At 39.7% G+C, this 16,206-nt stretch overlaps 1 protein-coding gene across 4 annotated transcripts in view; it reads left to right on the top strand.

Moving 5' to 3' along the window:
- The first annotated feature begins 4,867 nt into the window (after window positions 1–4,867).
- Window positions 4,868–16,206, top strand: part of HERPUD2 (HERPUD family member 2) — a 29,252-nt gene continuing 17,913 nt past the window's right edge. The window contains exons 1-2 of one of the 4 annotated variants that reach the window (XM_036230472.1): window positions 4,921–5,069; window positions 5,256–5,679. In XM_036230472.1, the coding sequence (XP_036086365.1) occupies window positions 5,533–5,679 (147 nt within the window). In that variant the 5' untranslated portion in view covers window positions 4,921–5,069; window positions 5,256–5,532. Of the gene's footprint in view, window positions 5,680–16,206 lie in introns of all 4 variants that reach the window. The other 3 variants (XM_016159970.2, XM_016159956.2, XM_016159962.2) reach the window with 3 other exon arrangements.

Below are 16,206 nucleotides of genomic sequence, written 5' to 3'. Positions count from 1 at the left end.
GCAGCACAGATAAACATTTGAGAAATATGGCCAATCGTGCTAGATAGTTCTTTTTTGGCAAGGAGGAAATTGGTGAAAGATCTCTGGAAGAGAGAGGCTGAATGCAAGAGGAAGGACAAGCAGTTGTGAAAAGCTGCAAGACCGTTATTGAGATTTGGACTTGGGTCGTTGTATGTAGAAGGAGCAGGGCATCTATCATGACCTGCTGTGCTTTGGTAAGGTGCATTATGGTAGCTGGCCTCCGATGCGAAGCCGATGATCCTTGCCTCCTGGGACTCATGCTTGTATGTTCTCTTCTCCCACACTGACTCAGGGCTGGTCTTTGTGACCAGCAGAGCACTGTGTAGGTAACTGAGTATGATTTCCAAGCCTGAGTCACGAATGGCATTGCTGCTTTTGCCTTGGTCTCTTGGGTCTCCCATGCTGGGGGAATCCGGCTGCCATGTTGTGAGAAACTCAAGCAGTGCCGTGGAGGCACCTGCATGGGGAGAAACCGAGACTTCACACCAATAACCAGCCCAAATGGCAAGCCTTATGGATGAGTCCCCTTAGAAGTAGATCCTCCAGTTCCAATCAACCTTCAGGTAACTGACAGCCATCTGAAACCCCGATGGCAATTTCATGAGAAACTAAACTGGAACCACCAGCTAAGCTGCTTCCAATATTCTGACCCACAGTTTAGGAATTTTTTTTTTTTTTTTTTTGGCAGCAATAGATAAGTAATACACATTTAGGTCAAAATTCTCTAAAGGGTAAAAAATATAAAAGATTTGTTCCCTTTCCCCACTTCTATGTTTCCTTAAAGGAGTCGACATAGCTATTCAGCTGTAATTTAAGCATTATCATAGTCACTTGATTGAATCACCAGAGAACTAAGAGACTTCCATGTTAGCCAAATGCTCACCCTAACTACTGACTAGACATGTAGTTTCTGAAACGCAGGAAATGCAACTGCTAAACCAGCTTATGAAGATTTCTATTAATATAGAAATTAAAAGACATAACAGCTGTGTCCTCATGAAAACTATTCTAAGGAAATCTCAGCATGTATAAATGCTCTTTATGGTTGCCATAATTGATAAGGGATATACAAAATAGTGTGTGCAAAGGTGAGTCAGTATTCTGAATGATCCGGAAACTACTTTTGAGGATGGTTGAAGGGTCTGGGGTGGTTTAGTCTGGAGACGATATATAGAGAGAGCATGTAATAGTTACTCATTTGAAGGGCTGGCATATGGAATGTTTTATTTTGGATTGATCAAGAGGAGAAAAGTGTCTTAATGAGAAATTATAGAAACACAGATTATAATTCACTTACAATAACCATAGCTGTTTAACAACAGGACATGCTGTAGTAAAAACAATGGTAATCCCTCTCCTTGGAAGAGTTTAAGCCAAAATTGGCTGATTACCATTCAGAGATATGGTAAGAATGATTCTGGCAGTACTTGGGAAACTTACCTAGATGACTCTTAGGTGTTATTTCTGAGAGCCTCTTCTCCCCGAATGTGTCTTGTTATCCAAGAATATCTTTAAATATGAAAATTCAGTGTTGAGGGAAGAGCATGTATTATAGATGACTCAGAACTCTGTTTGGAAGTCACTAGCTGTGTGACTTTGGGCAAGACACTCAGCATTTGCAAGCTTCATTGTCCTCACCACCTCTCAGGGTTGTTCTGAGAATTCATTTGATGACACGTCGCTCAAATCGCCCTTTTGCCATTTAATGCATGTGTGGCTTTCTTCCTTCCATTTTCTACAATATGGTTTATAATCAAACATCTGGGACCAATTAAGATTTTGAGAGTGCAATTTAGAAACGAGCTAATTTTCCTAGGCTTCAAGTGAAGGATTTCATTTGTTTTTAAACAATAAACTTGATTAATATTTGATTAGCTGATTTGTGGCACAGTATCTTTTTAAAAAAGGAAAAGACGAGTTTGGTGTAAGCAGAAATAGAAGGAATCAGAAGCCAGATGGCCATCATCTTTGAAATTTGCAACTGCAAAATCATCACTTGACTAAATCTTTCCTCCCAAGTTATCAAAAAAAAAAAAAAAAAAAGCAACCCAAAAAACAAAAAACAACAAAAAAACAAACAACAAAAAAATGAAAACAAAAACAAAAAAAACCCCCAAATGCTGCAAACATTAAACATCGATAAAGTATTTTATCTTTCTGAGAGGTAGTCCAAATTTCAGTAAGGAAAACTCAGTAACAAGCATTTTCTTTATAATTTTAAAAGAAACTGGAATGTCAGAGAATGAGTCAACATATACTTTTCTAGCTGTCCTTTCCACCCGAGATTAAAATAATGGGAATAAATATCCCACAAATACAGTAAAATTTTTTTATTACTTATCGATAATTTTCTTTACATGTTTTATTTTGTTAATGAAGAAAGCTACTCCATAGGCAGATCACCCTGAATTACTGGACTAGCCACTGAGATTACATGTACTGAATAGTTAATATTTTCAAAGTAGATTTAGTGTTAACAATCACAAGTCGTTTTCTTACCTATTAGCATTGTACTCTTAAACATTTCATTAGAGGCTGTCTTTAATAACAAATAGTAACTGAGATGCGAAATTGATCTATCATAGTTCCATTTCTTATATGCGACACCTACAACGACTTAGGTAGGTAGCTGAAGGCTCATAGCGGCCTCTGAACAACTGCTCTCTTGTACCTACTAAGTGCTATCTACTTTTCCCACCTCCAATTCCAAGTTAAATACTACCAGTGTTCTGGTTTCATACATTGTTCTATACACATTATACAATTATAATTTAACAAAAATGGGATATTTACATACTATTTTTATTGTGGCCAAGTTCAACAGCATCGAAAGTATTTTTAGGTACTTAACTCTGGTGGCTATAAAATAAAAAAGAGCCATTTTTATCAGATACCATATCATCTTTATAACTCTGTTTCAATTTTTTTGAATGTTCATTACATTTTTTAAATGTTTTCATCCATGCTAGTGAACCTTTGATGGACTTTGCTTTAAATAGTGCTTATCACAGTGAAATGCACATTCTGTCTTAATATTATAAATGTTTATGTCATTAATAATGTACATTTTACAGTGCCAGGTGAGATAATTGCATTTCTCTAAAGGATTCCTGGAAGTTTAGGTCACAAGCATAAGTGACAAGAACTGCAGGTTTGGTTGGTGGCTTAAACAGGAATTGACAAAAAAGAAGTCTTCCAGATGACAGTGTATGACTTACATGGTGGCGCGATGATGCCATAAAGGATTTGGCCTCTTTTAATTGTTCTGCTCCTCTCTCCTTGGAATGCAGGTCTTTGTTCTGTTGTTGCTTCATGATTGAGCTATGGCTGCTGCACCTTCAGCAACATATTCCTCCAAAGAGAGAGAGAGAGAGAGACGCCCTTAGGGCAAGGATGAGTCCTGATCTGCAGAGAATGACCATCTGTAAGCTTTCCTGGAAGCCCCAGTGGCAACTCCAACTTTCCTCTTATTGGCTAGAACTGTATCAAATGGCTGCCCCTAGATGTAAGGAAGTCTAAAAAAAATATTATTTTTAGCTAGAATTAAGGTTCTATTATGATGACTAAATACTAGGCAGAAAAAGTCCAGGAGACTTCTGCTACAGAAAGCCTGAGCCAGCTGTCCTTCCTCCATCACAAGAAATAAAGCAGACTTCACTCTTATTTCAGAAGAGCGAGGGTATGGCTAAGATATGGGGGGTGTCCTACCACAAAGAAAGAGGTAGAGGAGGAGAGGCTGTAAGGGATCCTGCTGTATGAGTTGTCGAGGGGAAGAGTTTCCCCTTGTCACTCCCCCAGTGGTAGCTAACCTTCACTAACACCTCTGAAGCTGAGGGAAAGAGACCATCTTCCCAAAGTTCCCTCTGTCATCCGCTTGCCTTCTCCTTTACGAGGAAGCCTGGAGCTCTGAAAATGCACATCTAACACATTTTAACCTACTGTACTGACTCCTAAACTCGTGCAGAAAATGGAGAGTAAGTCAGCCTTGGGCAGTGGTCTTAACCATTGTGTTCCTATATCTAAGCCGTAAAACGAAAAAATAACAGTCATCCCTATTCATTTTCCACTGTACTCAACACACAGTAGGTGCTCAGGAAACACCTGTCAACTTTCGTGAAGGCAAGAGGAAAGAAATGGAAATTAACATTTATTTGAAAGATTGCCACACGCCAGAACTGTACCCACTGCTTTCCATACACAGCTCATTTTACTCCTCAGCATGCAGTTAGGTAGGCATCACCCACTCCATTCGGAGAAGTAAACTGAGGCTCAGAAAGTTTAGCCGGGGGCACACGTCGAGGTAGGCTTGAGGTTAATCTTAAAGCCTTTGCTCTTTATTATGCAGTGCACCGCACGGTCTCTCCTCCGTCAAAGCCTGGACAGAAGAAATGTTGAGAAGTTCCATTCGGCATCAGGAAGGATGCTGACTCTTGCAGAGACAACTCTTGGGACAAAGGAACACTTCCCAGGCCTTCGGGGCGCGGTGAAAGCAGCATTCGCTGGCGCCCACTACGCCGGTGGGGTGGCCGGAGCGCGGCTGGGGCTCGGGGCCGAGCGCAGGGCCGGCCGGGCGGGTTCCCACGCGCCCGGCGCCTCGGGGCGGGGCGGGGGGCAGGAACTCCTCCCCGGGCGCCCCGGGGAACCCCGCGCCGGCGGCGGCGGCGGCGGGAAGGCCGCGCGCCGGGCAGAGCCGCGCGTGACGCACTTCCGCCCCGTGTCTTCCGCTCCGAGGGGCTCCAGCCCTCAAAACGACAACAAAACCCGCGCGCTCGCGGCCGCGGCCCGGCCCCAGTCCCCGCCCTCCTGCCACCTGCCGCCGCCCGGGCCGCGCCTGGCCCCGCGCCGCGCGGCCCTGCCCTGCTCGCGGGGTCGGGCCGAGCGCGGACCGCGCCCTCCGGCCGGCCGTGCCCGCCGCCGCGCGCCTCCTCGCGAGACCCGGGGCGGGCCGTGGCCGCCGCCGCAGCAGGAAGGGAGCGGCCGCCGCGGAGGACGCCCGGCCGGACCGTGCGGCGGGGGGCGGCGGCGGGCGCCCCGCGGCCTTCTCTCAGGTACCCCTGCCCGGGCGGCCGCCTCGCCAGCCCGCGTGGCGGGGCCGTCGCGTAGGGGCCTTGTTGCGTTTCAGCTTGGGGGTCGCGGCGGGGCGGGGCGGTGGCTCGGGCCGTCGCGCCCTCACCCCTCTCTTCCGACCTTCTCATCGATCTCTCTCTCTCTCTCTCCCCGGCCTCCGTCCGCAGTCCGGACTCCGGTGGAGCCCGGCGGAGCGGACCTGGCGGGGAACGCTGCACCCACGGCCGGGCCCCCAGACCGCGCCGCCGCCACCGCCGCCGCTGTCCATCATCCTTGGTACCGGCAATGGCCTTTGTATCGCCCGATGCGCTTGTGACTGACTTGGATACGGAATATTAAGAACTCACTCGCATCCGTCCGCATCCCACTCGGGCCGGGAGTAACCACCTCGGCTCAGTTGGGCTTAACTGCTGCTTCTCGACCCTCTTCGACTTTGGGGGCACCATGGACCAAAGTGGGATGGAGATTCCTGTGACCCTCATCATTAAAGCACCGAATCAGAAATACAGTGACCAGACTATTAGCTGCTTCTTGAACTGGACCGTGGGGAAACTAAAAATGCATCTGTCTAACGTGTACCCTAGCAAACCAGTAAGTGCCTAAAAAGCTGGGCGCAGCCGCCCTGGCCTGCAGCTTTTCGTGCCCCGTACTCGCCCCCTCCCCTCTGGAATCAAATGGGTCTCTTTCGGTCGACTGCGAAGTATTTTGAGTTCCGAGGTTGTGCGTGTCTCTTGAGCGTCTGAATTCAGATGAGGTTCAGTTAATTAGTAAGAGTACACAGAAATATCAAGGGACATCAGAATTGGCAGGCGTAAAAAACGATTTTCCTTGGACTTAAAGTCATCAACTTAATATGGCATGACAAAAAAAAAAAATAGGTAAGGAAGCACTGCAATTCATATTAAAGCTCATTAGGCTAAAGTTCCTTTTGATTTTCACCACTCGGCCTAGAACATGCTCACTGTTGAAGTTTTTTTTTTTTCCTTCTTGGAACTGAGTCTGTGACCTCTATAAAAATTACACTTTCAAGATTATTATATATTTTTTTACGAAGCAAAGAATTGTAAATTTTAGGTTTACTTCTTTCTGCTTCTCCCTCCACTTTTCTCCTGCGGAGGCCGCGCAGAAGTTTCTCTGGTTTGGAAGAGAACAGTCCTAGCACGGCCCACCATTTGGCGCATCTTTTTATTCCTGTCATGTGGCGTTCATAAATCAGTGGCAGTGTTTTCCATTCTAAATCACATCCGAATATTGCAAAAATGATAAATACAAACAGTAAAGCTCCATCTGTCCCCAGAGTTAGATTTAAAAGGACATCACCGATAAGAAGTATCAAAACAATTTAGGAAAGTAATGTCATGTAGAGTATATGAAAGTGAAGCTTTCACATTTTCCATTGTACAAAATTTTCATTCCTGAGTAAGCAGTGCTCAGTGTTTAACGAAGAGGGTGGATTTTTGGGGTGGGAAAGCAAGGATCTTTTGGAAGGCAGCTGTGCTTTCTAAGCTTTACTTAACACTTGTTTTATGCATATAGTAAGAAGGCATTTGATTTGTATTAAGATATTGATGAATTAGGACTGTTTCAGTGTTAACAGTATTAAGTTTAGACTTACTAGAATAACTACAGGAATATGGCAGGTATCGCAAAAACAGGAGGTTTTGAAAAACAATTGTCAGGACTTTGTGAGAAGTATTTTTAGTAGGAGAAATAATGCTGAAGTATTTAAGTACTTGAAACAAACTAGCTGGAACTGTCATTTATTCAAACCTTTTGTTTGAAAGTTAAAATTTACACAGAGGAGAACCATTTGTTTTAAAAATTTCTGCTTTACAAAAGATTTCCTATTGCATATGATTCATTTTGCACATTTTCCAAGTGGCAAAATAGCTTTTCAGAATAGTTAGAATTTAAAGTCATAGCCTTCCATAGTACTGTTCATAACAGCCCAAACACCATTCCTGAGTACGTACGTATCTAAGTATATATGCTCAAGTACGTACTTATGCGAGGATCTTTATAATATGATTGAGCCAGGAGGGACTTGGTTTACACTGTGATAGACCAAAAGTTATCACTTTTCTAAAACTTTCTCTTTTTAAAAAAGTATCTGAGAGAGCAGTGTGAAGCTGATCTCCAGTGGAGGCCCGTCATTGCCCATGTGGAGCAGTCGGCTGCCCAAGCCAGATCGGTTGCAAACTTCTTTACGCCCCACTCCCCCCACAATCCGCCTGCTTCTCGTGTACACGAGATGCTTTCGGAGGCCGTGCAAATAATATGCAGCCTGTTAATTACCTAACCTTGAGGGAAACTTGCCTTTTCTCCTCCAGCAAGTCTTCTCCAAGTGAGCTGTAAGATCCGAAGTTTATTTCTCTGTTAATCACAGTGGATGACTTGGGGGTGGGGCACGTATTTATTTTCACAGAACTTCACTGAAAACTTTGTGAAGTTTTCTTACATTCTAACTCATTTATCATGAGAGAATTGATTTCAAGTATCGTAGTTGTTGAACAGACATTAATGATACCTCAAGGCCATAGTAGTCCTCGGTATAGGAATTAGAGTCCTAAAAGTTTTCTTTGTAAGGTTACGTAGAACAGAGAACGTTGTGTGATATAAGCTATATTACACTACTAACATAATACATTATAAGGGAATTTAAGTCCTTAGGGCCACCCACAGCATTTCAGGTGCTGTTTTGTTGTTGAACAGAGGTCACATCTCAGGCCGGATTCTGAGCACATCTTCCCAGTGCCTCGCAGAAGTGCTCGTACCCAGGTAAGAAGTAGGGAACTTGATGGCTCTGATCAGCACTGCTCTTAATTGGGTCCCATGGTTCAGGGCTGGTTGGAGGGCCTTGGTTCCCGTGGGCAGTGGCTTCTAGGAAGATAAATGGAGTCTACTGGAGGGAGAAGAGTGGAATTTGAAGTTGTCCTTTTAGTATCTCTATAAGGACAGGTCTCTTGTTTGCGTACTGTTAATGGGATTCTACAGCAGTGTGTAAAATCTTAAGATCTGGCTTTATGGTCAGATAGTGACTTAATCATAGACTCTCTAGATGAATATTTTAAATTTAACCCCCCTCCTTCTGTAAACTCACAACAGATATGTCCCCTGCCAAGCACACTTTCTTGGGCTTCATTTACTTATTTAATTAGGATTTTATTGTCCTGGCACTTGAATATCTGTATGCTAAGCTTGAAGGTGGTGGTAAGAGTCCTTTGCTCTTAAGCTCAGGCCTAGTGGGGGGCACACAGACATGTAAGTAAATAACTAATGTTATGGGACTAGTGTCGTACAAGAGGGGTGTACCGAGTGCTGTAGGAGCCCAGGGAAGGGGTGGGCAACTCGAGTCCAGGTGTAAGGAATGTGTAGCTGCTTTAAGAAAAGGTTTGCCTGGGATATTTTTCTTAGAGTTGATAACAGTTTTAAGCAGACAAGATAAGAGCTTCTTTTTTCTTTTTTAAAAATATTCTCTCAGAGCTAACATTGCATTGCTGATTCTCAATGCTTTATAATGTAGCAATTTAATAATATAGTATTATGTAAAAAGATTATAGATTCATAATGGGCTACGAAGGGGAAGTTGATTTCCAGTTAGGAAGTAAGGCAGTTGCCATTTTTTTGTAGAAGTTTACAGTCATCATTACAAACCTCAGAACTGAGCTCCTTTGGGGTTTTAACCATGAATGGTATTGTTGGTTGAGGACTTGGTTTAGAAACTGGGAAGTGCACGACTTCGTGCTGATAATGTATATAAAGAATTGTGAATCATATGCTAATATGACATTTGCCATCACTTCATGACTTTAGATTTTCAGATCCCGAAACTGGCCTGTAGTTTGAAATAATTCTGAACTTTCAGTAATTGCTGCTAGGGAGTGAAGCTTCTCATGAAGACCACTTTTACTTGAGTAGTCTCAGACTTTAATTTAGTTTAGACTTATTTACTAGAGATGTAAATATATATATATATATATATATATATAAAGGTTGAATTTAATGTTATCTAGTAGAATGGACTAGAGAAATCTTAAAAAATAAGAATTTCTAAATCCAGTTTTTTCTTACTGTTTTCATACACAGACATTAACTAAGATGGACGTAGCTCACCCCGAATCCAATTTTGAATGCAAACCTTCTGGAGCTTATATGTCTTGGCTCCCTACTTGTCAGTGTTGAGATCAAATGCCTGCTGACCGTAGCCCTCAGTTCTGGGTAGATTTCCTCCGGTGTTTGATACCGGGAACCAAAGCAGTCAGTTTCGTTCCTCATTTCTTCCAGTTCTCGTGCTCAGTCAGGGGGGTTCATGCTGCTTTTTCAAATTGTTCCTTTCCTTTGGGATTCTGTTAGAATTAAAGAAACAGGACTAGAATCAGTCGTATAAGTTCTATTCTGAAAATATAACATTCTGTAACCTAATTGCCGAAAGCACAGATGAATGTTTTACTTTCATTATCAGTGGAAATAGCTTGTGTAATGTGATTTGAGGCTTATGTCTCTCATTTTGGTAATTACCTTTTACCTTATTCAGCAGATCATTTTATTAAAAACTTGCTTGCTTAACCACCTCAGAACTGTTGATTCATACACACTAAAAAAATGTTTTATAAGACTACTGTCTTACAACATCTTAGTACTTATATTTAAGAGGGTTTCGTGTCACAGCAGCATAGTTCAAATTTTTAAAACTCGTTTCGAATAGAAGATATTATTAAATTAAGTGTGAAGGTTCATGAAAGTTTTAAATGAATGCCGACAAAAATTTATTTAACTCTTTGTAGCCTTTTTCTAATGCCTTTTTTTGGGAAAATAACAGTACTTTGAAGGTATTATTTTATTTAATCATGCATCAATGCTTTTTAAAAATAGGCTTTTACCAGATCTTTTACTTTAAGTTTCTCTCCTTTACATAATAAGTACTGATCTGATAGTCTCAACTGCTTTTATTTAACTATTATATTTACACAACTAAATAATATTTAACTATTATTTAACTATTTATATTAACTTATATTTTACACTGCCATTTACGGAGTGGTTGCTATGTGTACCAGACATTCTACTAAGCACTTTATATGGGTTATCACATTTATTTCTCATAGACCCCTTATGAGGTTAAGTTTTATTAACAAGTTCATAGAACTCTATATAGTAGAATTCAGATTTGTCAGACTTGCAAGCCTCAGCTCTTAACCATTACAATCAACATTATATATGATGGTTAAATCTAAAAAGAGTAAGAAAGGCTTTGAGGGACTTGGCCATCTCAGTTGTTTACTTGCAGATTAAAAGAACTATAAAAAAAGGTGTATGTATTTAGGTGGTGTTTCATCTAAAGGCTACAGATGGATAGCATAGCCTTAATACTGTTCTGATGCATATCAGCTTAGTGTGTGGTTGTTTCTGTTATTTTGATAAATTATAGGGAAGATATAAATCATCAGGAAACATAATCTATCTCGAGGCCTCAGAGTGCTTTGCCTTGCCCTATCTTCACATCCCGGCCTGTTTGTGTGAACCGTAGCAGTCCTGTATCTTGGCATTCTCTGTCGTACCCAGATCTGATTTGTGAATGACCTGTGAGTGGAAACAGCTAAGCAGGGAGTGCTCCTTTGAAGTCCTAGAGGAAATTCTTCCTTATGCTCTGTATGCTGCTTTTGCTCACTGTTGTTGCAAGGAGATAAGGGGTAGAGGCATTTGGGTTTTCTGCGTTTCCGTTTACGGTGTTTCTGAATTTCCTGGGGCTTTAGGTTGGGTGAATTTGTGGGAGGGTGAGATATATTCCAGTAAAATTCACAGAATTCATTTCCTGCAGAAACCATATTTTGTGTACCTCTTGGGAACCAGCTCTTTAAAGCTATTTGACACTTGTGACAACTCTGTAAGTACTGAGATGTTAAGTAGCTACTTTCAAAGGACTTGGGTTATAGGTCTTTGAACTAACATGTGAGTTGAAGATTGCTTTTACTGAGTTATTGGTTTAAATTGAAGTTGGATATACTAAGAACATGATTTTTCAAGCTATATATAATTATGAGAGGCCCATTTAGGTCTTCACATAAAAAAAAATCTTTTGTTACCTACTCCGTAACTTCTAAAGATATGAAGTAGTGTTGGCTTTGTAAAACTCAACTGTTAGACTCGTGAATATTTTAAATGCCATAGGGATGCATAGCATTTTATGTTTTTGATATCTAATTAAACGTTGAAAAGTCAGACACTTTAGATAATAATATATGTAAACCTTTTAAAAAGAAAAATATTTCCCCCCAGTTTCAGATTTATTTTTGCACATTATACCAGCAGGTGAGCTTTCCTCACCTTGGTTTTTAAGAATATCTCTTTAGTGGGTAGCAGAATTTGGAGGCCAGCTGGTTAACCGGCTGTTCATTTGCAGTGGTAGGGTTCTGTCTCTGGGCTACTCAGCACTGTCAGGATGTCCCCAAGTTGGTGAGTTAGCTGCCTCTGCTCTGCCGGCCATCACCAGGCTTTGTCTAGGATGGAGCAGCGGGGGTGTGGAAGTAGCATACCCACTAGGATTTGCCGACTGTTGAATGTCAGGGGTGAGCAAAGGGAAGAATGGTTGCAGAGTTCTCAGAGATGGTCAAGTATATTTATATGTTCATCTGCATAGCTAATGTCTTAGCAGTAGAAGCTTTTAATTGACAATTTAATTTGTATTTTAGATTTACCAATCCTGAGTCTTCTCAGTTCTTGTATTTAAAGGGTGCCATGTAATGTTTTTTGCCACAAAATATCTTGCTTTTATTATTATTAAATTATTTTTTATGGTGACAGTGGTTAACGAAATCCAGTGTTTCAGCTGTACACTTTAACAGTAAGGCATATACATATACATATACATATACATATACATATACATATACATATATATATATATATTTACACTGTGTGTTCATGTAATTTTTTTTGGAGAGAAAAATGAACTTTTATTGTGTTAAGCTACTGAGATCTTGGGGTTTGTTGGAGCAACTAGCATTACTTACTCTAACTAATATAGAAATGGGTTTTCAAGCAAGCTAAAAGATACTGTTGCTAGCAGATATGGATAAATTAAAATTGTGTCACTTTTACAAGTTAAATCTAGCTTGACTTGATATCTCAAAATCTATACTTTCCCTAATACTTATAATCCAAAAAAACTAGTACTTATAATACAAAATAACTAGTTGAAAATTTAGTTGATTATTAAATATTTAATTTCCAGATATTTAAATTAAATTCATTGATATATAAACTGAAGAGGCAAATTTTTTAGTGACATGGAAACATTTTTAATTCTTCTTACCTAATTTACACACATGAAAATTTCTTTTTCTGTTTTCAACCACAGTAAAATTAAAGAATTCCTTTTCCTTTTAAAACTTCTACTTACCTGAAGGCATTTGAATATTTAATTTAAAGCAACAACTTCTTTATTGAGATATAATTCACATACTATAAAATTTGTACTTTAACAACTCAGTGGATTTCAATAGTTCACAAAGTTGTGCAATAATTACCCGTTTAATGCCGAAACATTTTTATTGCCCCAGAGTGAAACCCCGTACCCAATAGCACTCATTCTCTGTTCCCCTAGTCCGTGGTAACCACAAATCTACTTTTTGTCTTTATGGATTTGCCTATTTTGGAAATTTCATGCCAACGGAATTACAGTATAAGTGGCCTTTTGTGTCTGGCTCCTTTTACTTATATGATGTTTGCAAGATTCATCCATGTGGTAACATGTATCAATTCTTCATTACTTTTTATGGCTGAATAATATTCTGTGGCATACAGTTATCACATTTGACCATTAATCAAGTGATAAGGCATTTGGTTATTTCCACTTTTTGGAATTATGGATAATTCCAAAATGCACCTACGAACATTCTTGAACATATGTTTTCACTTCTCTTTAGTATATACCTAGGAATGGAATTGGGTTTATACAGAGTCATATGGTAACTCTGTTTAACTTTCCAAGGAACAGCCAAACTTTTCTACAAAGACTTTTCCATTTTCCATTCCTAAATGTAAAGGTAACATATAAAGTAACAGATAAAGGTTCCAATTTCTCCATAACTTTGTCCAAACTTGTTTTTGTTTCAAGTGTTTTTTTGGCGGAGAGTACCATGTTATTTTGTTACACTATTGTATTCTGCTTTTTTGAAAATTGATCTTCCCATTCTGTTGAAAGATAAAAGTTTATTTGAGGTTGACTACTAATTTAGGGAAAAGTTAATACTATGACACTAACACGTGATTGCTCCTTCATAGTAATCTGCTACTATCGGTACCAGATGTAGAAATGAACCAGATGAATTTAGCACCAGCGAGTGTTTTAAATTAGTATTGTAATATAATTCATAGACTAAATATTTCATTTTCATTCTTAATGATCACATGCAAAATAACTGATACAATGAACTTCAGATGAGCTGTCTTCCAAGTTTTCGTAAACAGTTTTGGACCTATAACACTTCATTTAACACATGGGCATTTACCCTCTACTCTGTCAGGCACTGTGCTTGGCTCTGGGAACAGTGATGAACTAGACAGATGGACGTGAACCCTTTGTTCTTGGCACTCATATTCTGCTTACGGAAACAAGCACGTGAACATAATCACAGGTTGCAGTTTGGTTGTGAAGGAGACCAACAGGATATGTGAAAGGGAATGCTCCGAGTTGTAAATTGAGGAAGACCTCTCTGAGGAGGAGATTTTAAAGCTAAGACCTAAAAGATGATTGAGAGCTCGCCGTACAAGAGCTAGGAGAGAATACCGCAGGTAGGATGTCGGAGCTGGGAAAGAGCTTGGCTTATGCAGAGGTCCAAGTGAATGCCACTTTGGCTAGTGAGTGAGGAGGAAAGAATACTGTCATGTCGGGACAGGAACCAGGTCCGCTGGGACCATCTGGCTGTGGTAGGGAATTAGAATTAAATCCAGTGTGGTGGGAATCCATCAGAGTGACGGGATTGATTTACAGTTTTAAAACATCACTCCGGCTACCGATGTAGAATGGAAGAGTGAAGACCAGTTAGGAAACTGTTGCAGAAGCTCAGGCAAGAGATGATGGTTTAGATTAGGGTGATGACAGTGGAGATGGAAAGAAATGGACTGATCGCAGAGGGACTTTTGGAAATAGGAGTCCATAGGATTTGCTTATGGTTAGCTATGGGAGGCAAATGGACTTCTTTCTTTCCCTTTCTCTCTCTTTCTTTCTTTCTTTCTTTCTTTCTTTCTTTCTTTCTTTCTTTCTTTCTTTCTTTCTTTCTTTTCTTTCTTTTCTTTCTTTCTTTCACCAACATGAAAATGTTTTGCTCTCTGTGTAGGAGGTAAAATTAATTAAAAAGCTTTCCTTTTGTTACTTTTGTCATTTTAAACAGAGACTCGAAAATAGTTCTAATGTTGATTAGGGCTTTCTTTTTAGTCATTAAAAGTGATAGGCATCGCAGCTTTAACCAAATCTATTTAGCAATGTCCTAATCATGTTTTTATGCATAATGAACATATACAGTCTGCTGTTGGTCTTAAGACTTTTTTATACTTTCACGTAATCTCACGTTGGATCCTTATGAAATTGTATGATGTCAGAGTAGCAGGTATTAGAAATTAGCATCAAAGGCTCATGAAATGTTTACTAGGTATTGTGCTTTACTCTGAGAGGTTTATGTGCATTTTCATTTCTGTGGAATAGATGCTATTTACAGATAAGAAAACTGAAGGACAGGGTGGTGGTCGTGGGATCTCGTCCAAGTTTCTTAGCATTCTTCATCTGTCTGTACCAATATATTCATCCGTAAGTCCAACTCCCCCACACAAGTCTATTTCTTCTTAGCTACTCAAGGACATCACTCTTGAAATTCTGTTCTTCTCTCCTCCATCAGTTTTTTTCCCTTCTACTGGATTATTCTTTTGGGTATACAAACATACTGAGTCTCTATTCTTAGTAAAACAAAAACATAGAAGTAAAACAATCAAGATCCCCTTTTAATCCCACTTCCTTCTAGCTATTGCTCTATTTCTTTCCTTGTCCTCAGTGCAAAACTCCTTATAAATTGTATATAGTCACTGTCTCCTTTTCGCTAATATCCATTCCAACTAAGTTTTTTACCTTATGTTTTTTATCAAGATCACTAGGGATGTCTAAGTTGCAGGATACTCTGAGGAAATACAGAAATAAATAGATGGTATGAAAGGTCACTGTAATAACAAAAGCCTGGAAATACTCAAATATCCATTAATAAACTGTAGTACTTCTGTATAATGGAGCATTATGCACCTGTCAAAAGAATGGGGAAGACGTCTTAATAATGCTAAGGTGAAATCTCCAGGGGGTTTTAAGTGAGAGAACAAGTACAAAAGAGTAAGTATAGCGTATGATCTTTAATGTGAGAGAAGAAGGGAAATCCTTGTGTGTTTACATTCAGATTTGTATGTTGTTAAATGATGGAAGGGTAATTCAGAATTATGGGGGGAACAGGGACAGAAACTAAAACCTCTTTGAATGTACCTTGTTTTATAATTTTTACTCTGTTGCTATATAATTTAAAAAATTTGATAGAAGAAAGTGACACCTAAATAGTAACACAATAATTTTAGTAATTTAATGTCTGGATGGTAACATAACTACAAGAGGAATTATCTCAAGTAATTTCCTAACAGTATTTTAATTATGTATTTTCAGTGGGATATATGTAAGGACAGAAGAAAGCCACGGGCAATCTTAACCTTCATCCAATACTGTTGATATTATTTTGAGACGATATATAGTGGGATAAAACATATAAGTAAGTTTGCTAATGGCGTATGTTAATGTCATTAGCAAGCAAGACTTTTAGAATGAGAGAATATAAAAATAAGAACTACTGCACTACTAATTTACATTGGAAATATCAATATGAACTCAGCATTTAAATTTCTGTTTCAAAAACACATTTTCTACCTGTCTTAATAAAGAATCTTAGAAATAATGACAAGTAATAGCGAAGTTCTCAAGGACTCTTAGATCCCAGATTTTGGTTTTTAGATACCGTTTCCCATTAAAAGGAATCAAGACCCCCGGAACGATGGCTGATATATGTGGGTAGAAAATGTGGCAAATAGACCAGG

Source organism: Rousettus aegyptiacus, unplaced genomic scaffold (genome assembly GCF_014176215.1).
Source record: "Rousettus aegyptiacus isolate mRouAeg1 unplaced genomic scaffold, mRouAeg1.p scaffold_m13_p_13, whole genome shotgun sequence".
In the NCBI taxonomy this organism is placed as follows: Eukaryota; Metazoa; Chordata; class Mammalia; order Chiroptera; family Pteropodidae; genus Rousettus; species Rousettus aegyptiacus.
The sequence above is the reverse complement of the archived record's forward strand: the minus strand, read 5'-3'. Positions and strand labels throughout refer to the sequence as shown.